Consider the following 27,167-nt stretch of genomic DNA (forward strand, 5'->3'; position numbering starts at 1 on the left):
AAAAAAAAAAAAAAAAGCTAAGGGGGTTGTTATATCCTAGATCTTCAGATAAGTTGTTTATTATCTGTTGATAATGATTGCACGTACACTAAGAACATACCATTCTGCATAATATTTATTTATTTATTTATTTATTTATTTTGTCTTTTTGAGACAGGATATCACTATTTCAGTTCAGGCTGGCTTTGAGCTCACTTTGTAGTCCAGGCTGGCCTCGATCTCACAACAATCCCTCTGCCTCAGCCTCCCGACTGCTGGGATTACGGGCGTGCACCACCGTGCCTGGCTGCATAATCTGTAGCCTATGATACAGATTTTTATTTGTCTAATTTGTTCTTATTGCCATGAAGATTTTATAATAGGGTAGAATTGAAACTCAGGTTTTAAATGTTTTTATAGTAAAATTTTATCTTAATTTTAAAATTTTCTCATTATTTTAGATTTACAAAATAGTTGACAACCAGGTATGGTGGTGCATTCCTATAGTCCCAGCTATTCAGGAAGCTGTGGCAGGAGGAACCCTTGAGGTCACAAACTTGAAAACAATCTGGGCAACATAGCATGACCCCATCTCAGACAAACAAAAGTGGCAAAAATAGTACAGAGCATTTCTATATAGAAGTTTTGGGAAAGAAAGCCAATATTTGCATGATCTTAAAGTATTTTCCCATAGAATTGTTTATAAGTTGCAAGTGAGGAAAATGGGGGAAAAAACCTCACAAACTGTAATTATGTGGTGGGAAAATTGGGCAACACTTTGGGTATTTATGTAAAAGAGACGCAAAGATATTAGTCATAGCCCTGATGAGCCTGTATTCTGACTAAGGCATAGCTTTACTTAATCACAGAAAATATTAGGCAAAAAATTAGGAATTTTACTAGAAGTTGAAGTATAGAGGGAGCTGTGGTCCTCAAAAATGCCAGTGTCTAAAGAAGAAGGCTATGGAAATGTTCCAGATTAAAGGAGGGTAAAGAGATGTGATAATTAAATGTAATACTGTGTCTGGACAGCTACTGATACTATAGAGGAAGAATGCTCTAAGGGACATTATCACAAAATTGGGTTTAGGGTAGAACTTTAGGTAAAGATCATATTGGTATAAAATTATGAAGTTGGTTATTATGCTTATGTGAGAAAATATCCTTGTTCTTAGGAACCAGACACTGAATGTTTAGAGGTAAAGAGCCGTGATGTATACTCTCCTGTGGCTGCAGAAATAGACATAGATGTATAGATATAGAAATAGCAAGCCAGGGATGGTGGCACACACCAGTAATCCCAGTGCTTAGGAGGGGGAGGCAGGAAGATCACTGTAAGCTTGAACTGCATAGCAAGACTGTGTCTCAACAAACCAAGGGAAAAAATATAAAAGAAAGAAAGAAATAACAGTTGGTAGAACAAATGGATTCTCCGTTAATAATTGACAAACCTTAGTAAATAAGCATGTAACTGTTACACTATTTTTGCACCTTCTTGTAAGTTTGAAATGGTTTCCAAATAGCATATTAAAATTTTTTTCATACGTATTTCATGTAGTTTTGTCAGCTGTTAACAGATTTTAAGTTGTAATACACTTTTGCCAGTTGGCAATGGACAAGGGAAATGGGCAGCCTTTTCTTCCTCTTTCCCTTAGCCAGGGTCTTGCTCTGTTGCCCAGGCTAACCTCAGACTCACTATCTTTCTGCCTCAGCCTCCTGAGTTCTGAGATTACAATACAGATGTATGCCATCACACCTGGCTGTGGACAGCCTTTTCTGATGCAGAAGCTTTTTAAGTCTTTGGTCAATTGTGACTGTTCCTTTGACTATACAATCTTATTATTCCTTGACAGAATATTGATTGGCAAATTGAGCATTAAACCAGATCCCATACTATCAGTGCACGGGCAGGAAATTTGAGCTATGGTCAAGGCAGAATGAGGTCATCTGCCAGAAATCTTAAGTGCATCTTAGGGCAGTTCTGAGTTCCTGTTCTAGTTGATGTAGCATCTGCACATTTCCCCCAAGGGTTTTTGAGTATTCTGAGGCCCCTCTAAACTGAGGTAGTTGACTATGGGACTGTTAGAGAAGATAATAGTTATTGAGATAAACTTTCTAATCTATAGTTGAAAAAATTTTTTAGTTTAGCATCTATATTTAGTTTGAAGTTTCACTTGATATGACTTACCTAGTTCTGCTTCCTGCGTATAAGAGGTTCTAAAGTTTTGCAGATTATTTTGGAAGTTTAGCACAGTATCCATGAAGTGTATGGGCACTAGTACTCTGGTTACCAACTTCTATTTTGACTGTAGGAAGTGTGACACCTTGTGGTAATTGAGACAATAGCTGGAAAAAATGTTAGATGATCAAGATTCCTGCAATGAAATTTTCATTGTTAACATTACCTGGATTTTAATATGAAAATTCTGAGTCATTTTTTAGCCATATTGCTTTTCAACTCTTTGAGATGACAAGTTCAGATATGCATAAATGTTGAAGAATAGTATAGTTGTTTCCTTCTGCCTGTATTGACAATAGACTGGTGAAAAGTAAACCATGCAAAACTTTGCTTCAACAAAATTTGCCAGAACTTGTTTGAAAAAGAAACAGCTGACTAAACATTAACTGAGCCCCTCAAAGTCAGTAACTTCACCATTAGTTCAGGTAATTGGTGCCAGGATGAGCGGCATATGCTCAACCACTTGAGTTACATCTCCAGACCATTAAAAGTTTTTTTTTTTTAATTATGAGACAAGGTCTCACTAAGCTGTCCATGTTAGCTTTGAACTTGCTGTTCTCTTGCCTCAGCCTCCCCAAGTAGTTGGGATTAAGGTATGTGCTATTTTGCCCAGATGATGAGAACTTGGTAATGAACCAACGTTCATTGTATTTGTAACAAAAAATTGAGATCATTTTAACTATCCATTAATAGGAGGTTATTAGAAAAAATCATGATACAGTTGGTAGGACTGTTGGAGAAGGTAATAGTTGTTGAGATAAACTTTCTAATCTGCAGTTGAAAAAGCATGGCCATCCAAATGGTCTAGATTGATTCATAAAGGTGTCCATTATCTGCTGTTAATTTAAGTATAAAGGTTTATGAAGCAGTGTGAGTGCTGTAATTCTATTGTCTTTTTTTGTTTTTGTTTTTTTTTGAGAGAGGGTGTCACTATGCAGTTCAGGCTGGCCTTGCGCTCACTTTGTAGCCCAGGCTGGTCTCAAACTCGCAATGATCTGCCTACCTCAGCCTCCTGAGTGCTGGGATTACAGGCGTGCGCCACCACGCCCTGCTTTCTTTTTTTGTCTCCATTTTTCTTTGAAAATATTTACACAAATGATTTCTGGAAGGATGTATGACAAATGCAAATAATGGGTACTCTTTTTTTTGTTACACTTTTCGGTTTTCCATATTTTTATTGTGAATATAAATTACTTTAAGGATTTAAAAAGTTATACCCACTTTTTGGAGGGAAAATGGATAGAATTAAAAAAATAAAATGATAATCATATATGGTTCATTTCAAATTCACCTGTGTCTTCTTCCCACGTTAGGGATTCTGGGTTGGGGCAAAACTATGGCCCAGTGTCTGGACTGCCCACCCTCTCCCTGGTATTTTTGGCGCTCTCTCTCTCTTTTTTTTTGTCCTTTTGAGGCAGGGTCTCACTGTGCAGTGCAGGCTGGCCTTGAGCTCACTTTGTAACCCAGGCTGATCTCAAACTCAAAACGATCTTCCTGTCTCAGCCTCCTGAGTGCTGGAATTACAGGCGTGTGCCACCACACCCAACTCTCCCTGGTATTTTTCATAACCTATGTGCTGTTTATTCTTATCTTTTTCTTTGTTCTAGAAATCACACGTGGAGTTAGGGAAAGTGCTTGACCAGATACAAGCCTCTTAAGTGCTGGTGCCAGTACTGAGAGATTTCTAGGGAATTGAAGGGGAGGTTGTGGACTTTATCTCCCCAAGAGTTAGAGATTGAAACAGGCATAGTGTCACAAGCCTATAATCCTAGCACTTGGGAGGCTGAGATTGCCATAAATTTAAAGACAGCCTGGGCTACGTGGTGAGTTGAAAGACAATGTAAATTATATAGCAAGACTCTGTAAAACAACTAAGGGTAGAGTTTGAGTCTGTGTTGTTGTAACTGCTTGGTAACTTCTGTATAATAACCAGAACCATCATGGATTTCTCTTGACTTGTCAGAGATGGCAATTCCCTGTTGGTGACACGATAATGAACCCCAGTATTAAATAGACAGGGCAGTGCACAGAAATGTTCAGAACAAAGTTGGTCTAATAATGAGCACAGTAGTTTACCTGATTTGTAAAAAATTGAGGTATAATTTATAACTAAAAAGCAAGTCATAGTCATCCTGTTACTTGGTAGAACTGAGTATTGCTTTTCAATTGATGACAGTAGATGGCAGTGTCTCTTATGCTAGAGAAACTAAAGAGGAAGGAAACTACATTTAGAGTTAAAATAATGCTGACTTCTTGTGTGACTATTAATCATATTAGATGGCAGTTTTGCTAAGTAGTCTTAAAAACAGAAATTTAAGTACAGCCTCCTTTGTTTTCAGGGAGGAAATCATGTTGTCACTTTTAATACTTTATATTTCAGAGGGAAAATACAGACATGACTATAAAGTTTAAATGAAATTCCCTAGTGACATTTTTAGTGCACTTTATTTTATTTAAATATGTCCATTGGCTGCCAGCTTTCCTTTGTTTAAAAGGAATAGTAATAAGATGTGACAATAATAAATGTATAGTGCCAGCAGCAAAAGAATGTCTTTGTAAGAATAGTGATTATGTGAATTCTGTGCCCATGAATGTAGAGGTGGGTAAAGAGAAAAGGATAAGAACGGAAGAAATAAGTGAAATGTGAAATTTTATGATCAGTCTAAAATGGTCATGTCACTTAAAATGTCACCTGAGAATCAAGATGCCAAGTATTAAAAGTGAGTTGTTAGTAAGATTTGCTGTCATTTGTCTTACATGAATTATGTGTAAAGTAGATGTGTCCTTTGTGATCAGAAGAAAAGAAAAACAATTTTTAGCAAATTTTAAGAGAAATTATGGTCCTAACACTTTTTGTTTGCCTCTGTATTTAATTATAAAATAACTCATACATATAAATGGAAATAAAATGAAAGGCGTTAGTCCTAGTGTTTTCTTCTGTCTTTATTTTTTATAATGATAGTCTCCAAACCCTGAACTCATGTGTGAGCTGAGTTCCCTTGCCAGTTTCAGAGCCATTTTTGCCTCTGGTAACGAAGAACAGGGTAATGAACTTGTCTATTCACCACTTTACCCTTAATCAGACTGGATAATCTCTTTGACTCTCACTTGCCAGGTTAAATGAGGGTAAAGTAACTTGTACATGAGACAAACTTTAAAAGTTTAATCCTTTGCATATGAAATCATCCTTCTTTGATAGCTCAACACAAGGTTGGACTGTAAGAGAGTGGGGACCACTTACTTTTTTTTTTTTTTTTTTTATGTCTTCTATACCTAGAAAAAAGCCTGCTACAAAATTGGTACTTATAAGATGTTTGTTGAGTTAATAAGTAAGTTTTGAATCTTTATTTCATAGACCCTGACTTTGTCAGTTTTGGGACAATGAATAGGGAGTGTGTTATCTGCTGGCTACCACAGCTTGTAGCTTTTACTCTGCCCACATTTTCTCCATCTTTAGAAAACACACCATATTATATATTTATAATAATCGTCATACATATAAATATTACAAACGTTCTAGTGTTTATGACTAAAAGTGAATTCAGGCCATTTAAAAAATACTAAGACAGAGGATGTAGGCCTAGCCCCAACACCACACACACACAAAAAAATCAGAACACAAACGTACCAGTGTTACATGAAGGGCATAATGTCACAGGTATTCCAGAAGACAAAATTTCTCTTAGAACTGGAATAAGGGTGATGATGAGACATCTAAGAATAAACAAGCATTTTTATAATTTTTAAAAAATTTTTTTATTTTCATAATTTTTAGCAACTTGATAAAAAAATGATAAATTTGTTAGCTAGAGGAAGCATGTCATTACACACAAACAGCCCTCTGTGGCACATGTGCCATAGGTTTGTCACTACTGGTTTATAGTTACATTAACCCTAACAACTGACGTCAATAGCATATTCTTTTTTCTTTTGAATCTTAGGTAATTATTTCAGCATTCATTTTTCTTATTTGCTTCCATTGCATCTTTATACATTTTTTTCTATCTTAAAGGCCTCCCATATGTTCTGGGTTCTGGGGCTAGAAAATAATCACATGGCTCCTGCCTTTGAAGTGTTTCCAGTCTAGTGATACAGATGTGTAAAGAAATTTGATAATGTTGGCAGCGATGTATTATAATGCTGTATAGGGCCGGGGATATAGCTCAGTGGCACAAATGCCTGCCTAGCAAGCATGAGGTTGTGAGTTCCATTCCTGGTACCAAAAGAAAAAAAAAAAAAGTGGTATAAAGTAGAGTTAGAACACTGAGGATAGGATTACAGCAGTAGGTGAAATAAAAACAAAGGATTTGTCACCATGTGTAACTGCTTTCAGGTGTTTAATTGAAAAGTAATTGGTTACTGAGCTATGAGACATGTACATATTGTGGCAGTTACCAGGATGGTATTTCTAAGGCATTTCATGTACATGGATTTTAGAGCAGAACTTCCCTCCAAATAGAATGTGACTTCCTTCCCTTTATATTTACTGCTGCCATTCTATGAGTTAATTTAAGTTCCACCTAACTGGGTATTATATAATTAATTGTGTAATTGGCCTTACTAATTCACTTTTCTGGAATTTATTCCTGTGTATGAAGGAAGTTATGCTTGTATAAATTCTTAGATTAATAACCTTGTGATTAAAGGTTCACATTTTAATAGCAGTTTATGTTTGGATTGGTTATAGGCCAACAATGTGTATGTTTTTAACAGTTTATTTATGGTTAAATTTTGTTTCAGAATTAAGATACTTTGGAAGGAGGTGCAGAAACTATAATGTTAAGTTGATATTTCCAGAGAAGGTAATATTGGCTAGCCACTTGTATTAAACATTCTTTTTTGCTTTTAAGGTTTTGTATTAAAAATAAATCTGGGAAAGATAACTTTTTTGAATATCATATTTAAGTACCTCCTCTCCTTATGTTATTCTTTTTGAATATGGTTCTAAGACTATTTAAACTTCTGTGGCCTTTTCAGATACAGTTAAAAAACTCCAGGACCAAAAACATGACATGGAAAGAGAAATTAAGACACTTCACAGGAGACTTCGGGTAGGATAAATCTTCATGTGTTATCTTTTTAGAAAACAATTTCCCAAAATTTAAAGTGGGTCATTGACAATGTTATCGCTCCCTGAAATTTGAGATACATTGGTGATACTAGCCCCATTGGCTTTGGGCAGAAAGTCAATGACCATCATTTCCACTTGGAACTAGTGCTAGACTAAAGATAGAAGAATGTACTAATAATTTATGGGCAGCAATTTTAGGAGAATAGATTTAAGAAACACACATTATACTTTGGAGAGAAAGTTTAGTAGATTTTGATCATAAAGTGTTCCAAACTGGACTGTTTGCATGAGTTTTCTCTATTCTGTGGATTTGATCAGCTTGCCAACATCGATACTGCTGTGGTATATGTGTGTGCATGCGTGTAGGGGGAGTACTAATCTCAATTTAGGTCATGCCACAGTTGTTGAGGGTGCCTTAAAGGTGTCAGAAAATTGTTTTGTGGGTAAGAGATCTCAGGCACAGGCGTGGGCCTGCTGTGGCTCTGGGTGGAGGTGAAGCCCTGGGGAGACTTCCCCACCCAGCCACACCCATGTCTGTGGGAAGCAACAGACTATACATTCCCTTACTGTTTCTTTGTATAATTTTGTCTGCCTATATTGGGTTCACTGTTTTTCTTATGGTTTCCTCTTCCTTTTCCTTTACTTTGGGTTTTTTTCTGTTAGTTTTTGATGTTAGGATATTTATAGTTTTTTACTATATGGCTTGCATACCATTCATATACCTTTTTGAGCTTTCCAGAGGTAAAACTCTAAATTTTAGATGTTTTTCCATAAAACTTACTTTGAAGCTTGCATGAGGAAAGGAGGTTTGACATTATTATCATTAATATTTATTGAGCACTCTGAGTGCTTGATGCATCAGTAGGCAGATCAGCTGGAAAATCTTTCCCTCATCAAGTACAAATTTACTAATCATTACATAGCCTGTTAGAAATAGGCAATAGCCATTTTCTGATACTAACAAAAATTAATCATCCTTTGGGAGTGCAGTGCATTGTAGCAAGCTAATGAAACAAATTTTATTGCTTTTTAATAAATTCTCATTGCTGTCTTTTGGAAATAAAAATTCAGTTTTTTAATATAGGAAGAATCTGCAGAATGGCGGCAGTTTCAGGCTGATCTACAGACTGCAGTAGTCATTGCAAATGACATTAAATCCGAAGCCCAGGAGGAGATTGGCGATCTGAAGCGCCGGTTACATGAGGCTCAGGAAAAAAACGAGAAACTCACAAAAGAACTGGAGGAAATAAAATCACGCAAGTATGTTCTGAGAAATCAGTTGTGTACTATGTTTCGATAGAGAACACCTAAACTGCAATTTTGTGTTGTGTTATTATGGGAAGAATGTGGGAGTTGACACTACTGAGTTTGGATTTAGTAGAGATTAACTTTTCTGGGTCTCATTTTTATAACGCCTGTAAAGTAGCACAGTCTGTTTGGGATTTTTCAGACTTGCTTTCTGTGTCAATAGTCAACAACTCTGGGGGGAGCCAGAATGATACCTGGCATAAGGATACATTATGATTCTCCTTTTCCTCATCCTTACAGCCCTGTTCTTTTTCTTTATATTGTAGCCTTGTAAAGAGACAAATGTGGCTCTTGTCGCGCCTTGCCAATTAGTAGCTGTGTGATCTCAGTCAGGAGCTTTAACTTCTTGAGCCTCAATTTTCTCAAAAATCTTTAAAATGGAAACACCACTAGCAGCTTTACAGTGTTGTAAGGAGCAAGTGAGGTAATGCCTCCGAGATGCTCAGGGCAGTGACCAGCAAACTTGAGCTACCTTAGTATTTTTAGAAACCCAAATAAAGAAAATGCAAAGAACATTTATCTCCATCACTCACTTGTGGAATTTTCAGTTGTTTTATCCTATAATTGCATGAATCTCCACAGTATTTTTCCCCACATCTAACTCAGAAATCATTGGAAACCTGTAAAAATTATTAGTTAAGGTGGCATCTGTTATGTTCTGAGCTTCATAGTGAAACTCCACCTATGACTGAGGGGTAGTATTTAATTTTTGGCAGAATTTTCTTTTTTTTTTCTTTTTGAGACAGGGTTTCACCATGCAGTTCAGGCTGGTTTTGAACTCACTTTGTAGCCCAGGTTGGCCTCGAATTCACAGCGGTCCTCTTGCCTGAGCCTCCCCAAGTGCTGGGATTATAGGCATATGCCACCATGCCCGGCTTTTTTCTTCCTTTCTTTTCTTTTTTTTGTCTTTTTGTTTTTGGCAGTATTACAGGTTGAACCTAGTTTTAGCTTCTGCATTGCAGCTGACTTTTTGTGTGTTTGTGTTGTGCTGGGGATTAAGCCTATGGTGTTGTGCATGCTCGGCAGGTACTCCAACACCGGGCTACACTCTCAACCCACAGCTAATATTTAAGTAACTATAGCTTGTCAAATTTTTAGTGTAATATCAAAAAATAAATACAGTTAAAGATTTTAAAAATAGCCTTCCCTTTTCCAAGCATCTACCTATTCAAGGCCTGCATTTTCATACCTCGTAGATTGAATACAGAAGAAATGAGAATCTAGCTTGTGCTGTCTTGTAAGCCAGACATTAAACAAATATTAAGAAATAGAAAATACTGCTAGGCTTCCTACTAATTTTTCTTTTGATTTGAAATTGTCTTTTTTTTTCAGAAAAATATTTTCATCATATTAAGTCCTAGATTTACTTTTTTAGACGAATTAAATATTTTATGTATTTCTTAGCTTTAATTAATTTAATGGAAGATAACTTACATAAACAAGGGCTGCTTGAGATCATCAGTCATTTTTAAGACTGGATAGGTGTTGTTATAGATTCTTTATTAAAAATCTTAGTCAGCTCGGTGCAGTGGCACACCTATAATCCCAGCACTGAGGGAGTTTGAGCAAGGAGGATAGAAGTTAGAGTCCTGCCTGGCGACTTAGTGAGACCCTGTCTCTTTTTTTGTTGTTGTTTTTTTTGTTTGTTTGTTCGTTTTTCTCCGGTACCGGGAACCAAACTCACGACCTTGCACTTGCCAGGCAGGCGCTTTTTGCCGCTGAGCTAAATCCCCAGCCCCGTGAGACCCTGTCTCAAAATAAAAAATAAGGTCTGGGGATGTAGTTTAGTGTAGAGTACCCTGGGTTTGATCTGAAGTACTGGAAACAAAAGACGAAAACTTTTAGTAATAACAACTAGCTGAACATGAAACCTGTGCTCCATCTTGAGACAAAAAACCTACTTGAATGCCAAATGGTCACATTTTTTGAAGGATTGGCTTCATTTTTGTCCCTAGAAGCATATTTGATAGTTTTATGACATGTGCAAACTTTGAGTTTGTAATCTCATTCCAGATAAAAACTTTTATGTCCGTCAGCTCAGTGAATTAGGGCCAGAATGAAGTAGAATTGAATTTTCTGATGATGTAGCATGCACCATATTAAGCTGCCAGGGGGTGCTCATGTTACTAATAGAGGTTTAGGTTTCTTTGTAGAAATTCTATTTGGATTCTGTAGCACTTCGATTTTATTTTGTTCTTTAAGAGCATGGGCTTTGGTTTTATTTCTTTGTATTTCCGTGTCTAAGTAGAGCATTTTAGCTAGAGCCACCATATATTATCCACATGTGCTAATGAATTCCCAGACTTTGGGGAAGGGTCAGACGTTTGTGCAGCACTAAATCAGAGATTCACAGTTCTGAGTCAGTCTCTGTGGTTGATCTGCCTTCCATTTTACTAGTAATTGATTACTGATGTCCTCACCTGACACTTATCCAATAAAAATGGAATTTGATTGTTATTTAACTTACTTAGGATAACTTGATAGGAAATTTTTAATGTCATTTCCTGGTATTTACCAAGCAAATGAGAATATTGAGCCAGGTAATCTACTCTGCTCAACCGTTACAATTTTAAAAATCCCCACAAAACTAATGCCTTTTAATGCTTTTCAGTTGGGAGGAGAAAATATGTATTCTTTTATATACAGAGTCTGCCAGAAAAGATGTATACACACTAACAGTTCACCATACTAATAAGTGTCTGGAAGCTAATAGCTACCACTTTGAGCACCTCTTGTAATTGTAGAGGTCAAAGGTAACTTGTATTAATCTCATGATGTCTCAATAAATTTGGTACTAAAATGTTTATGCAAATTTTTCTTTTTCTGATGTATGCATTTTTTGGGCAGACTCTGTATATATACAAATTCATGTACTTTAATTTTTTCAAGGCAAGAGGAGGAGCGAGGTCGAGTATACAACTACATGAATGCTGTTGAGAGAGATCTGGCAGCCTTAAGGCAAGGGATGGGACTAAGTAGAAGGTCCTCAACTTCCTCAGAGCCAACTCCAACAGTAAAAACCCTCATCAAGTCCTTTGACAGTGCATCTCAAGGTAAGTAATTCATTGTCCAGTGTACCAAAGGTGTATAGTCATAATCACTTACCATGTTTTCTGGTATGATAGAAAATAAATATCCATGAGTATTCTTAGTAAGTGTCAACAAGATAATCTTAATAAAGATGAATTTTATTCTCTAGCCTCAGTCTTTCCCCATTTATAAATGGTAGCACCATTCTATCCACTATTCTATTCATATCTAATTTATTCTTAGCAAGTCTTCTTGATTTAGTCTTCAACATGGATCTTTGCTCAGTCTGCCTCTTTTTTTGTTTGTTTGGTTTTAATTGAGATAGGGTCTCACTATGGAACCCACGCTGGGTTTGAAATCTAAGCAGTCTTCCTGCGTTAGCCTCCTGAGTGCTGGGATTACAGCCATATGCCACTGTGCTTGGCCACATCTGCTTCTTTCCATCTCTGATGGCACAGTCTTTTAGTTCAAACTACTGTCAGCTACTAGTTTCAGTAACCTCCAATTCTCCCATTTCATTTCATGGTAGACCTTTTCTTGCTTAAAATCCTTTAATTACACAGCAAGACTCTGTCTCAAAAAACAAAATAAAAAACACTCACAACTTTGGTGGCTCTTTAAACAGAGGCCAGTTAAGAAAGCCTTCCATTGCATTCATTATGTATGTACTTGTTTTTATAGTACCAAGCCCTGCTGCAGCTGCAATTCCTCGAACACCTCTGAGTCCAAGTCCTATGAAAACCCCTCCCGCGGCGGCTGTATCTCCCATGCAGGTAAGTCCTCAGGACTACTGAAGGCTGTAGGGCCTCACAATCTCAAGTTAAGTCCTCTGCTTCAAAGTCATGCACGCACGTATCAGGAGGTAGATGACTACCTCAGAAGGATGTATTCAGGATTTGTTTCTTAAAGTAATATGAATATATTTGAGATACATTATATAAATTGTAATATATTTTTGGAAAAGTAAAGTACCTCTCAATATATATTTGGCAGATATCAGCTTCTGCTGTATAGCAAATTATTTCAAAACCTACTGGCTTAAAATGGCAGTTTTGGGCCAGGGATACGGCTCAGCACCCTCCTGGCAAGTGCAAGGTCCTGAATTCTATTCCCAGTACCAAAACAAAACAAAAAAAGTTTTACTTTTCATTCTTCTGGGTTGGCTGTGTGCTTCTTTTGCTGGCTCTGCCTGGGCTCTCCACCTGCATCAGTGCTCGCGTGGATTATGGGCTGGGTCTGGGATCAGCAGGATGCTGGGCAGCTCTCTCACACAGTCTTTCTTCTTGGGCCCTTACACACCATGCTTTCCACAGCTCCAAGAGATCCTTGCATGATCCTGGTGGGGAATTTGGACAGTGAAACTTCTAGCCTTTTCTTCTGGTCCAGGCAAGACACAAGGTAGCTCAGATTTGGAGGGGGAAGAGTCTACCCAAGGCACAAGTTTAGAGATGTGTCATCTCAGTATAGTACAAAGACATCACTGATCTATAACACCAAGGTTTCAGAAGTTACTGTTCCTTGCTGTTGTGGGAATGCAGACTTTTAGAAACTATGGCATCAAACAGAAAAAATACTATACACACGTTGCTGGAACTTCTGCTTTGTGCAGTAAGGAGAAAAAAGGGTTCATCTCTAATCTGCTAAGTATGATGCTAGCTGTAGACTTTCCATAGGTCTTCTTTTTCAAGACTGATTCCTATTTTGAAGTAAACTTAAAAAGTTTTACACCTATAAATAGGTGTAAATTTTTATTAAAATTTTTGGTACAAAAAAAATAAAATAAAATTTTTGGTACAAATACAGAAATTAACTTTTTTTTTAATCCTTTATTCTTTTAAGGTAAATTTTAACCTTGTATTCCTGGGGTATGCCATACTTGGTAATGGTAGATTGTCAATTTTAAAATTGCTAGATTTAATTTGCTAATGTAAGTGTTAATCTGTATAATGTGTTAATCTATATTCATAAGAGATATTGGTTAGTAGTTGTCTTTCTTTGTAATGTGTCTGTTTCTGCTACCATGACAATGGCGTCATAAAATAAACTGGGAAATCTTAATTTTTTTTCTGTTTGAGGCTGTCTGTCCTTTGGCTGCTCTCATCTGTGTGAAAATACTACACCTCAGACAGCCTCAAACTCAGTATCCTGTGGTACAGGATAGCCTTGGCCACAATTATCCTTCAAGGAATAGAGAACGTTGTCAGCTGTTGGCCATTGTTTTATGGCTAGACTTTATAACTTCTTAAAACGTTTAGGATAAAACTATGTTCCTTCCACAATTGTGTTCCAAGTCAGTGGCTTTCCATTTATATGTATATATAAGATATGTCTTAAAAGGAAAGCAAGGGCAGAAATTCCTTATTTCACCTGCAGATTTAATGCTCTTTATACATTGTTAATCAGACTTTTTCTAAAAATCCAAAGATGTAAATAAAGGTAAAGTATATGTGCCAAATATAATCAACTTCAAATAAGGTGAAGTCGGGGGCTGGGGATTTAGCTCAGCGGCACAGAGCCTGCCTGGCAAGCGCAAGGTCGTGAGTTGGATTCCTGGTACTGGAAACCCCCCCCTCAAAAAAAAAAACAAATAAGGTGAAGTTTCTATAAGTGTTTCTGTAAGTGTTGGTCAGTTGAAGTTTAATGGTCAAGGCATTATTTTTAAATCTTTTAAAGATAGGAAATGAAAAATCTAATTTCTATAGCTTAAAAAAAGCTGAAAGCTAATAATTACAAGCTGTATTCAGTAGCTTTTTAATGCATGATTAGTACAGTTGTTCTCAAACCTGTACATAAAAATCACATGGAGACTTTTCAAACACACAGATTTCCAGGCCTCATTCTAGTGAACCAAAACCTCTGGGGACTGGGATTGTTAGTTTTTCATAACTCTGGGTGGGAACTCTACTTGTGACCATGGAGAAGCAATAGGAGCTGCTATCACAAACAACTAGAAAGCTGGAAAAAATATAGGAAGCAGTTATTTTCAGACATTGTACCTATAATAAGCAGCGCCAAACTATGATGACTGAAAAAAGTTAAGAGATGACGGAAGTCCCACTATGGGTCACATTCTTTGCCTGGAGGCAATTTCCAGATGGATAAATTGAACTTGGTAGTAGACCTAAATGTACAGGTTAACACAATAAAACATCTAGATGAGGGCATTTCACAGAAAATCTGTATGACCTTTGAGAATTAATACAAAGATTCCTTATTTATTTATTTTTTTAGATTTCTTATTTAGAACACATAAAAGCATGAATTGTAAAAGCAAATTGATAAATTGGGTATCAGAATTTAAAAGCTGTTTAAAAGGCATTATAAGAAAATGTAAAGGCAGCCGGGTACAGTGCTGTACACCTGTAACCCTAGCACTCTGGAGCCTAAGGCAGAATTGAAAGTTAGAACCTAGCCTGGACAATTTAGCAACTTAGTGAGACCCTGCCTTAAAGTAAAGAGTGCTGAGAATGTAACTGAGTGTGAAGGACCTGGGTTCAACCCTCAGTATTGCCCCCTACCCCACAAAAAAGATTTGAAAAGACCTCTCTTAAAAGATGTACATGTGACCAATAAGCATTTGAAAAGATGTGCAGCATCATTAGTCATCAGAGAAATGGAAATTAAATCCACAGTGAGATCCTAATCTACTCCCTTGAGAAAGGCCAAAGTTTAAAAGGCTAACAACAGCAAGTATGGTAAAGATGCAGAGAAGTTGGACCTGCTGCACATTTCTACTGGGAGTATGAAATGAGTAGCTAGAAGACAGCTAGATTTTTTTTTTAAAGGCTAGAATATAGCACAAGGAAAAGTACATATAAAGTATTAAATGTTTTACAAGTTTAAATATTTGCAGTGAATATTTCAAGCTGCTTCTGTATGCATAAGTCTGGAGATTTAGGAAGCCAGTAACAAAGCTGTTGCCAGTATTACTGAATGAAAAATGACGTGTTGTACTGAGGCAGTTATGGATTTAGCAAATGGGTAATAGAATTGAGATCTAATTGGAATCAGGGTATGAATGACTAATAAACCTACAATAGGGACACATCTGTATTTCCTTTTGGATCTCGTATTTAGTGAACTAACGTGATATTTTAAAAATTATCTTTAAATAGAATAATAAAATCATGATCAGAAAACTAGTAGTTGTCAGAGATCTTTAATGGGGTCTGGAAGGGGAAAGATAGTATGACTGTAAAAGGGCCACAGAAAGTATCTTTTTGGTAACAAAGTGTTCTGTATCATTACTGTGTCAATATCCTGGCTGTGATATTTTGCTGTCGATTTATAGGATGTTACCACTGTGGGAAAATGAGTGAAGAGCACACCAGTCTCTGTTATTTCTTACAGTGGTATGTGAATGTGTAATGACCTCTTTTAAGAAGTTTAATTTTTAAAAACATGTTCATCACATTATATGCCCTGCTGTGTATTATAACCTTACTGTTACAATATGGAAGTAATTATGCAAATTTATAACTAAATATTTACTCTCTGTGATGTTTACTTTCTCTGTCTCAGCGCTAAGTTTAACCTAACTGTGATAATGTTCATCCTGTGATTTCAGAGACATTCTATAAGTGGACCAATCTCAACATCCAAACCCCTCACAGCCTTGTCAGACAAGAGACCAAACTATGGGGAAATCCCAGTTCAAGGTATCTCTAATATGTCACAGCATTTCTCTCTCTCTCTCTCTCTCTTCTTCCCTTCCTCCCCTCCCTCCCTCTGTGTGTGTGTGTGTGTGTGTGTGTGTTAATTTTTGGATTCTGTTGGCTGCTTTGACCAACTTGTTACTTTCTTTGTTCTTCACATTATTTCACCCAATCTGGTATACAGTTGTCCCTTGCTGTATTATGGTTCACTTATTGTGGCTTCACTGTATCACAGGTTTTACTAAAAAAATCTAATTCTGTATCATAGAGTTTTTGCTATATCGTGGGATTTTGCATTATATAGGTATTTATATAATATTTATGATTTTAATTACTTTTGCCTAAAAAATTTAAAATAATATAGAAAATATAAAAAATGTTAATTTGAACATATTAAAAGAATATTAAATAGAAATAAAATACAATATGCATTTCATCACTGGATGAATACCATACTGTACACAATGGAAATGCAGTACCCCACTACCACTTGCACAAGTTTGCCAACATGAGATTGTACACAGCACACTGTTGGCACATGGAAGGTCATCAGCCACAGCACTGTGGTCTATATCCTGGGCACTGATTGGCTCACTGACTGTAGCATTGGTCTGTTTGCTCTGCCGCACTGTGCCCATATGTTCAGCATCTTTCCTTGTCCACTTCACATCGAGTACCCGTATAGAATTTTACATGTTGTTAAAATTACATAAGTTTAAGAGTGTAGAAAGTGTTTGAGAGCATATGAAGTGTTTATAAGAGTGTGGGAAAGGTTTGTAGGAGTGTGGGAAGGATTTATAAAGCCTTAAAATGTATATAAATAATAAAATAAATATAAATTGGCTACTTGGTGGATTTTCATCTGTCGGGGGGTCTCTGGAACATAACTCCTGCGATAGGTGAGGGATCACTGTACATTTTTATTAAAACATGTACTAATAATATGTCTTAATTACATATGAGGAAATAAGTCGTTAACCTGCAGCTTTCATAGCAGTTCTCTCGTAACATTGTAATAGATGGTAGGGAGTGGGTATCATCACTTGGCACGGTTACACAGTTGTTCATGGAATATTAAATCAGTTATCTCTGTTAATGAACAGTAGCTTAGGAAGCTTCACTCCACAATCTATTTTCTGCTGCGTATTGAAGCTGTGGTTCTGGGGGTGAGGTCCAGCAACTCTGTGGAGTCCTTTTTTTTGTTTTGTTTTGTTTTTTGTTTTTCTCTGGTACCAGGAACCGAACTCACGACCTTGCGCTTGCCAGGCAGGCACTTTTGCCGCTGAGCTAAATCCCCAGCCCCTCTGTGGAGTCCTTTGAAAGGGACATTTCTGTTCTCACATAGCTCTTTACAGTGGAGCTGGCATCAGAAATCATCTCCTTTGTTTTGTGGTCTGTACTCCTTTTCGTAACCCACATTGCTGCTTCATGTACCGTGGGAAGGTGGGCCCATGGTGTCAGGGCGCAGCACTGTGAAAGGTAGTGCTTAGCTTGGGGTGAATCGTGGGGACACTCCCAGGTATCCATGTCCCTTGGGATTTTAGGGCTCTTCTTAGCTATTGAAGACCAGCACTGTGGATTCTCTTGTTAAGGTAGTTAGGCTCTGTTAGTGGGACTAAAACACGCCAACAGGTGTGGATAAGAAATAAACAGACTTGTTAGAAGTGTTTAGAGAGCTGAGAGGATTGACTCTATGAGCTACATGTAACACCAGTAGTTGAAGAGTTAAGTTTGGTGATTGAACAGGCCCCCACACCTGTCAGTCTTTAGTGTTCTGTTAAGCTAGTTTTATACATATTGGGGGCAGTGGAGCACAAGGTGGCACTGCTGCCACCTTACTTACACCAAGACTTACCTGCTTCGTGGCTTTTGCTTCATTTGGTCACTTGTGACCTGGGCTTCTCTCCATTTAGAGGCTTCTCTTGCTAAGGAACAAACAGTAGAAAGTTTAAGTCCTATTGACTTGAGTACTTTTATCTCATCTGTTTGTATTCCACCTCCTAGATGGATCCTCAAAGGATTTGTGACTGTGGCACAGGGCTCATAGGCCTCCCTGTGGCTTGGCTGTTGATTCTTTGATGCTGCTTTCTCATCTATAAACAGACAGTAATAATGAATACTTAGCTCACAGGGTACTTAAATTCCTCTCTTGGGCTCTCCTGCCCATCAGACCTCCACCTCTGTACTCCACCAGCATGGCTGTTGATGTCTCAGTTGACTGTGCTGGATTTTATTACAAAGTATCTGTGTGAACGTTTTCTTAGTAACACAGGTGGCTAAGAATGATAGGTCTTAATTGTTTACAAGTAAAAAAATTTAGGTAGCCAACTTCTGCAGGATTTTGCTTGCTGCCAGCAAGTAGCTGTGAGAAAGCATCTATACATGTTGTGTCCTGGGCATCTTCAAAGAGCTACATTCATTGAGGGCAGCAGAGATGGAAGCTAGTAGTTCAGGAACACTCCACCTCTGCTACCAGTATCCTGGTTCTATCGATAAAATCAGCTTTTTGACCGGCATTCTGTGTCAGCCTGCTCAAAACCAGGAGCCAGGCACATCATGCCCCTTGAGAGTATGTGTAATCCTTTGCCAGTGTTCTAGAGCCTTGGCTCTAGCTTGGCCATGGCTATGTGGTGCTAGCCTGAAAAGTCCAGTAGGAGAGACCCGCATCTGGAGGGTACTGTGTGATCCTGAGGCAACAGAGAGTATCAAGTTCCCATGACCCATGTGACCTCTAAGAAGTGACTCAAAACCTTATTTAGGGACTTAGGAGCAATCCCAGTCTGCAGCCAACCCTTATTGCCTCAGTTCTCCACGGCTGCCCTCTAGACTGATCTTACTTGTGCCACAGCTGGGCAGGGTTTACTAGGAAAAACCAGCCTTACTTGAGTCACTTCTTAAAACACAGAATCCTAGGCCATCCACAGAAGGGAGCTTGAAAATTCCAATTTCCCAAGCATCCCATCTTACTTTTAGGAAAGAATCAACTTAGAAAATAGGACAAAAGGGCTGGGGATTTAGCTCAGCGGCAAAGCGCCTGCCTGGCAAGTGGAAGGTCGGGAGTTTGGTTCCCGGTACCGGAGAAAAACCAAAAAAAAAAAAAGTAGACAAAGAAAATAGGACAAAGAATTAAAACGGTTTAGTTATTTCTGTTTTCTTGGCTTTTGTGGATGGAAAATGAGTGTGGAAGGTCTGTGGGCCAAGGTTATTTAAGACAGGCTAAATACCTTAAGAGTGTATTCCTGGCTCTGCTTACTTTATTATCTGGTGTTGTATCCATGACAGTGCCATTGGGCATGGATATGTGTCTACAGCTTGTGTTAATGCTGATCTCATTCCTGCTCCAGCCTCTTACAATGCCTTAATAGGCCTTAGTTAGAATGTTGCAAATACAGCAAGCAGGGAAAACATTTTAAGTGAATTTTTATCTGGGAAGTCCTTGATACAGTAATCTTTTTTTAAAAAAATTAGTATATGTTTGCAGTACATAATGTTTACATTTCTTGTGGGGAGTTGATACATGTACACAACACATCTTCCTTTTTCTGTTCCTCCACCCTCCATCTCTTGATCCTCTTTCCATTTGAGAAAGATATATTTTCCTACTTCTGTATCTTTTATTTTGCTCTTTATTTATGATTTGGGTTTCTCATCTACGAGAAATCATGCAGTATTTAAGCTTGTGTGCCTGATTTATTTTGCTTAACATTATGGTCTCAAGATGCATTCCTTGCTGGGCATGGTGGTATACATCTATGACCCTAGCATTTGGGAGGCTGAGGTGGGGGATCACCTTGAATTAAAGGGAACCTAGGCTACATAGTGAAAACTTGTGTCAAAAAACAAAGAAACAAACAAAAAGATGTATCCCGCTTATTACAAATGATTCAGTTGATCTTTATGACAGAGCTACATTGTATATTAAGAACTAAGAACAAGCAAATGATTCTTGGCCATAAAAGGCCATTGTGATAACCCATTCTGTGCTAAGAGCTTAAGATTTCCAAGGTGTATCATCTTGCTCTGCTTTTCTTCCTTGTTTATCTCATTTGTCTTGGCATAAATTTAAAAAGTAGCCTATAATTTTTTATTTTGTAGACTTCAGTGCTCTTATTATTGAAATTTAAAAAATTGCTGTCTCTTGTTCTGCTTGTACTTAATAAGATAATTTTACTTTTCTAGTTAAATATGTTATAATGGGATATTTTTGGTTTGTTGTATTTTAGCACTATGCCTGGTTATCAGTTACAAGAAAATGTTTCAGGCTAGAGATCTTATTATAAATGGGCTAATCAAATAGTCTTTTGTTGGTGGTGTTGGCAGTTGAATTCTGTGGCTAAGGTCATGATTGGTGTCACCTCAGTGAATCTTTGCAGATAGTATGTAAATTAACATTTGTGCTAATTTACAACAGAAATGCATGGATCTGCCACCAGTACCAAAGATAGGTAGTTATATGACATAGGTAGTTGGAAAGATCTTTACTGTTTCAACTTGCACAGTGATAATTAAGAGATCCAGAACGTTAACAGAAACCTCAGCTTGGTGATGTGAATGGTTGAAGAGCCTGAGATTCCCCCAACATCAGTGGGGCATTATTGTCACTTCTCTCATTAGTGCAGACCAGTGCCACATAATGGATTATTTCGGTCAACAATGGACAGCATGTACAGTGGTAGTTATGCCACGCCACATGTAATTCAGGAGTGTAGAATGCTGTACTATCCAGATTTGTGTACAAGTACTCCTCAGATGTTTGCACAACAGAAAATTACCTGAGAACACACCTTGCAGTGCATCCTATTAAGTGATGGTAACTGTAGAGACTATAGGAAGTTGATTAGCCCAAGTGTAGTTGTTATTCATACTGATATGTTTTCCCATCCCTATTAGTCCTGTCTTTTCCAGAAAGTCATATAAATGAAATTGTACCTTTTTATAGTATAGCCTTTTTATATAATGATTCTTTGTTTGTTTGTTTTGAGGCAGGGTCTCACTAAGTAGTACAGGCTGGCCTTGAACTCACTGAGTAGTGCAGGCTGGCCTCAAACTCACAGTGATCCTTCTGTCTCAGCCTCCCAAGTCCTAGGATTATAGGCCTGCACCCTCATGCTCAGCTATGTAGCCTTTTTAAGGTGGGCTTTTCTTAGCAACATACGTTTATTTTGCAGTTGTTGGATATAGTGTTTTATAAATGAGTGTTAATTGGATCTAAATGGTTGTGAATATTTTTCCAGCCTGGGTGTTCTACATCCTTACTGATTTTCCATGTACTCTCTTTTATCAAATTCTAAGAGAAGAATGTTGTGCTCTCAAAGTAGTAGTTGTAGATGTATTTTTCTTTGCAATTCTATCAGTTTTCACCTCACATAGCTTAAAGTTCTCTTGGTAGGTGGGTACATGTTTAGGTTTGTTGTCTTCTTATAGAATGGAACACTTTAATATGTAATGATCCTTTTTGTCTCTGATTATATCTCTTCGTCTGAAGTCTTCTTTGTCTGATTTTATTTTGTTTGTTTGTTTTTTTTGGTTTTTCTCCGGTACCGGGAACCGAACTGACGACCTTGCGCTTGCCAGGCAGGCGCTTTTGCCGCTGAGCTAAATCCCCAGCCCCTCTTTGTCTGATTTTAATATAGCTACTTTACAGCTTGGTGTGGTGGCATATGATGTAAAACTATAATCCCAGCTATTCTGGAGACTGAGGGAAGAGAACTGCAAGTTTAGGTCTAGCCTGGGTGTCTTAGTTACTTTCCTCATTGCTGAAACAAAATACCTGAGACAAGGTATTTTTAACCCAAAGTTGAAAGGAGGTAAGGTTTATTTAGCTCACAGTTTGTAGATCTTTCAGTCTATAATCAGTTGGCTCCAAAACAGGTGGCACATGGCAGAGGGGAAACACTTCATGGTGGTGGAAGACAGCAAAATCAATGAGAGAGAAAGAGAGAGGGAAGGGAGGGAGAGTAGGGGAGAAGAGAGAGAGAGAGACAGAGACAAGCCTCTTTCTGTCCCTTATATTGTATCCAGTCTACCAGGATTAGGGCAGTGCCAATCTAGTCAGTGGACAGATCCAGCAGTCACTCACCCAGCAACCTTAATCACACTCAGCATAGCACTATGAATCAGTCCCACACTCTAGATTCAGCCACCTCCAGAAAAGCTTAAGACTGTATGAGGCTTTGGGGGCGGACATTAGACACAAACCATTAACACTGGGCAATTTAGTGAGACCTCCTCTCAAAATTTAAAATAAAAAGTTAGAGTAGCAGAGAATATAACGCAGTTAGAGCACTTATGTAGGATGAAAGAAGCCCTGAGTTCAGTCCCCAGGCACCTCCCCTGTGCCCCCACAAAACAAAACAAAACAAAACAAAAAACTCTTGAGATTTCTTTTGGGTAGTGCTTGCATTTGACCATGTTATATTGTTCCCCTTCCTTTTCCTTTTAATTTATCTATGTTTATATTTAAAATGAGTTTCTTGTAGTCAGTATAAGTTGGATCTTAGTTTTTTATTTATCCTAATAAAATGTCCTTTAACTGGTGGATTTTATTTTTTTTTTTTTTGGTATATGGAATTGAACTCAGGCCAGGCAAGTGCTTGTATCACTGAGCTATATCCTTGGCCCTGGATCATCCACTTTCAATATAATTGTTGATAACTGTTCTACCAAAGTCTACCATCTTTTTTTTGTTTTTTTTTTTGTCTTTTTGAGACAGGGTCTCACTATGCAGCTCAGGCTGGCTTTGAGCTCACTTTGTAGCCCTGGGTGGCCTCAAACTCGCAACACTCCTCCTATGTCTGCCTCCTGAGTACTGGTATTACAGGCGTGTACCACCACACCTGGCTAAGTCAACCATCTTGATAAATATTCTCTATTTGACCCTGGCTATAAGATATTGTTTTGTACAGTGAGTGTTGCCTAGCAGTATCTCTAGTCTGCCTGTATCTAGTGGATTGTAAAGACCCACTCTAGTGCCAGTATTGCCTCTGTTTCCTCAGTTGTGACAATCAAAAAATGACTTCAGCTGCGCATGTCAGCACACATTTGTAATCCCTCAGACTTAGGAGTCTGAGGCAGGTAGGTTGATGCAAATTAAAGGCCAGCCTGGCCTACATAAGTTCAAAACCAGCCTGGGCTACATAAGTTCAAAACCATAGTAAAAAAAAAATTTTCTTTTACTATGTCTCAAAGGCCATGGTGGTATACTCCTATAAACCCAGCACTTGGGAAGCTGAGGCAGAAGGATCATTATGAGTGTGAGACCAATCTGAGACCCTGTCTCAAAAAGCAAAACAAAACATAAGCCTCCATATACCATATATCCCAAGAAAGCACGCATGTGACTTGGGGGCGGGTATATATAACCTCAAGAACCAAAAACATAGTTTTTCAAGTTTTATTTGTCTAAATTTTGCAGAGAAATGGAATCTAGGAGACAGTTAAATACTGTATAAAATCCTACCCAGTAATTCCATATTTTCTACCATTTCCATTAGAGACCTTTACATATTAATCATAGTTATTTTAAATGCCTTGCCAGATAGTTCTAACATCTGTGCCATGTTTGAATCTTTTTAAAAATTACATGTGTCTTAGTGTAGTGATCTAAATTGTTTTCTTCCTATGTTTTATATTTTTACAATTCTTTGGTAAAAGTTGAGTATCTTACATGAAATGTAGTGATTTCATGTCTTGGAATGTGTTCTTCTTTCTTCGTGATCAGTCTTAAAACTATGGGAGTTTGGTTTAGTCTACTAAGGAGATAGATTGAGTTGAAGATTTATTGTTACTGTGATTACCTTTAGTGTAGTACAGACTTCCAGTTCTTCTACTAACAGTTTGTGTTTCTTGAGTGGGAACTGTTTTTCCAGAGAGCCTTTTTTGGAGAAAGGATCTCACTATGTAATTCAGACAAGCCTTGAGTTCACTATATAGCCCATGCTGGACTACCTCCTGCCTCAGCCTCCTGAATGCTGGGCTTAGAGGCAAATATCATCATGCCCAACTACCAGAGAGCCTTTCTTAATGTCTGCTCCACATTCAACTTTAGACTGCTGTACTCTTAGAAGTCTTTCAGCTAAGGTTTCTTATTTCTTCATTCATTGAGAGTGTTTTTTCCTTTATGACATTGATCATATTTGCAATACCTGCTTTAAAATTCTTTTCTGCTAATTCCAATATATAGGCCATCATCAGATAAATTTTCATTTCTTTTAAATATATGGGGCTTTTTTTTGTACTGAGGAATGAACTCAGGGCCCTTATACTGAGCTATAGCTTCAGCAACTTTTTATTTTGAGACAGGGTCTTGCTGAGTTGCCCAGGCTGGACTCAAACTCACCATCTTCCTGTTTGAGCCTCCCACAATATAGGCTTGCACTACTGTGCCAAGTTTCCTTTTTTTTGTTTATCTAGTAATTTGGGGTTGTTTCCTGGGCAGTATGGATCACATTATAGATTGTTATGTTCCCTCTACAGAATATTGGTTTTTGTTTTAGTAAGCAGTTAATTTCACTTACCTCAAACTCCAAATTCTCTTGTGTGCTAGAAATACCCACTCAGTTATATTGTCATTAACTCCTTGGAGTGTGAGTACCTGTGAATTTCAGAGGTCAGTGAGAGATTTAGGCAGAATTTGTATATACAATTTGGGCTCCTTTTTTATTTACTTATTTTTTGTTCTTCATTTCTGGTATCTTCTCTAACTCCTTGCTTTCCTACAACTCTGGTTTTTCTAAGATATGTTCTCTGGACCTCTAAGGTAGTAAAACTAAAAGTTTTCTACCAAATTTTAGTTGCCCTACTTGACCTCAGTCAAAACCTACACTCATGCAAAAACAACAAAATATTAAACTGGGAAACTCACCCGGTGCTATTTGTTTTTCCCTTTACCTGGTTATTAGTGCTAGAATAAGGGAATTATAGCATAGTTGGTATGGTCATACTATCTCCAGCTCTCTGTAGAAGTGAACAGTATATTTCTTGTTAGATTTATTTCTTTCCTGGTTGTTTTGTTTTTGTAGTGCTAGGGATTGAACCTTGAGCCTTGCCATACTAGGCAAGTGCTCTACCATTGAACTACATCTCCAGCCCTTGGGTTTATCTCTTTGTCTGAGCCCTGGATCTTATCCCCTTTGGGATTTATTAGATGCTATTATCCTCATTTTATTGATTGATTAGCCTCCTCTACCTCTTCAACTTTACTGTCTCCCTTCTGGCATCATTTTAAAATGCTCATATCTGTTTACTTTGCTTTGCTTCCTTTCTTCCATCTGCCTGCCTGCCTGCCTGCCTGCCTGCCTGTCTGTCTTCAGTACTATGGATTGAACTCAGAGCCATTACACTGAGCTACATCCCCAGCCCAGTTTTTATTTTGAGACAGGGTGTTGTTAAGTTGCGTGGACAAGGCCTGAACTCATCCTCCTCCTCCTTCAGCCTTGCAGAAGGCTGGGATTATGGACATGCACCACCATGTAAAATGCTCTCAAATGCTTTCTTAAGTTAAAAAAAAATAAATTTTCCCTCTCTTACCCATGAGCTATTATACCTTTTCCTTTTCCTAGGCAATTTATCTCATCTTTTCTATTTCCCACTCGCTCCTTAACACATTCTAATCTTACTTCTGTCCTTACCAAAGTATTGAATTGCTCTGACCAGGATTATCAGTGACCTCTATGTCACCAAGTATACTCTCCATCACCTATGCTTATAATTTCCAAAACTGTGTATTTACTTCAGACTTTTTTTTTTTTTTTTTTGGTACTGGGCATCCAACTCAGGACCTTGTGCTTGCCAGACAGGTGCTGTCCCACTGAGCTATATCTCCGCCCCTACTCCAAACTTTTCTTGTAAACTTCTAGCTCTGATTGCCTGTACCACCTTCTTCCTTAGATATCTCAGATTCTCAAATTCAGTGTGTTTGCTTCTTCCTTTAGTCAGAGTCCTTACCTTATTTCTGGCACAGTATCTGTCTTTCTTACCTCCATATTCAGTTGGTCAGCAAAGCTGTTGATTCTGCCTTGCTAAAGAGCTCTTGAATTTATTTACTTCATGTCTTTTTCATCTCACTGCTTATCTTCCGTGAACCTTTCCAGTCAACTGCATCCATAACAAAGCGAGCCTGATAAAACCTTCAGTGGCTCTCAGCTGCCAGCAGGATAAAGCCCATATTCCATACCCTCCAGTTTGCCTGCATGACTTTTTCTTGCCTTTCCGACCTTATCTTGCTCTTTTCTTTCCTTTGCCCTCTGAATGTAGCAATCCTGCTGAACACTAAGGTGAGAATACTTTCCCTAGCACTTCTGTGCCTTTATAAAAACTGTTAATTACTCTTCTAGGTTGAACATCATTATCATTTCCTGAAGAGGTCTTTCTGGACCTCCCCTCAAGACCATTTTTGTCACCTGTTAGGTTCTGAGAGTCTCTGGCTTGTTCTTTCCTAGCATCCATCCATTCTCATAAATTGTTAAATGTCTGGCTTTGACGCTAGACTAAGTTCCATGAGGGCATGTTTTCTTGTCTACTGTCTCTCTCATCTTTGCGCCAAGCCCAGATTTTTATTACCCATTTTTTTGAGATAGGGTCTCACTATGTAGTCCCAGCTGTCCTGCTGTTGTAGTATAGGCGGACCTTGAAATTGCAGTCTTCTGCCTCAGTCCCCCAAGTGCTGGGATTACATGCATGTGCCAACATATCCAACGTCTAGCATAAATAATTCTAAAAAGAACTTCAGTTTTCAGTGTTTTTTGTATTCTTTCTGTTTTCTTCCTTCCTTCTGTCCCTCCCTCTCTCCCTTTCTGCCTTCCCCTCACCCACTCCCTCTCTCTCTCTCTCCCTTTGTCTGCCTTCCCCTCTCCCTTTTATTCTTCTCCCCCTCCTCCTTTACTCT

General features: G+C 38.0%; 1 protein-coding gene across 5 annotated transcripts in view; it reads left to right on the forward strand.

Moving 5' to 3' along the window:
* Positions 1-27,167, forward strand: part of Specc1l (sperm antigen with calponin homology and coiled-coil domains 1-like) — a 140,385-nt gene that overhangs the window by 56,897 nt on the left and 56,321 nt on the right. For all 5 annotated transcript variants that reach the window (XM_005396373.2, XM_005396375.2, XM_005396376.2 and 2 more), the window contains 5 exons: positions 7,196-7,269; positions 8,374-8,549; positions 11,487-11,650; positions 12,309-12,400; positions 16,195-16,285. In XM_005396373.2, the coding sequence (XP_005396430.1) occupies positions 7,196-7,269; positions 8,374-8,549; positions 11,487-11,650; positions 12,309-12,400; positions 16,195-16,285 (597 nt within the window). The remainder of the gene's footprint in view (positions 1-7,195; positions 7,270-8,373; positions 8,550-11,486; positions 11,651-12,308; positions 12,401-16,194; positions 16,286-27,167) is intronic.

This window comes from Chinchilla lanigera, unplaced genomic scaffold, assembly GCF_000276665.1.
Source record: "Chinchilla lanigera isolate Chin_1 unplaced genomic scaffold, ChiLan1.0 scaffold00054, whole genome shotgun sequence".
NCBI classification, from domain to species: domain Eukaryota; kingdom Metazoa; phylum Chordata; class Mammalia; order Rodentia; family Chinchillidae; genus Chinchilla; species Chinchilla lanigera.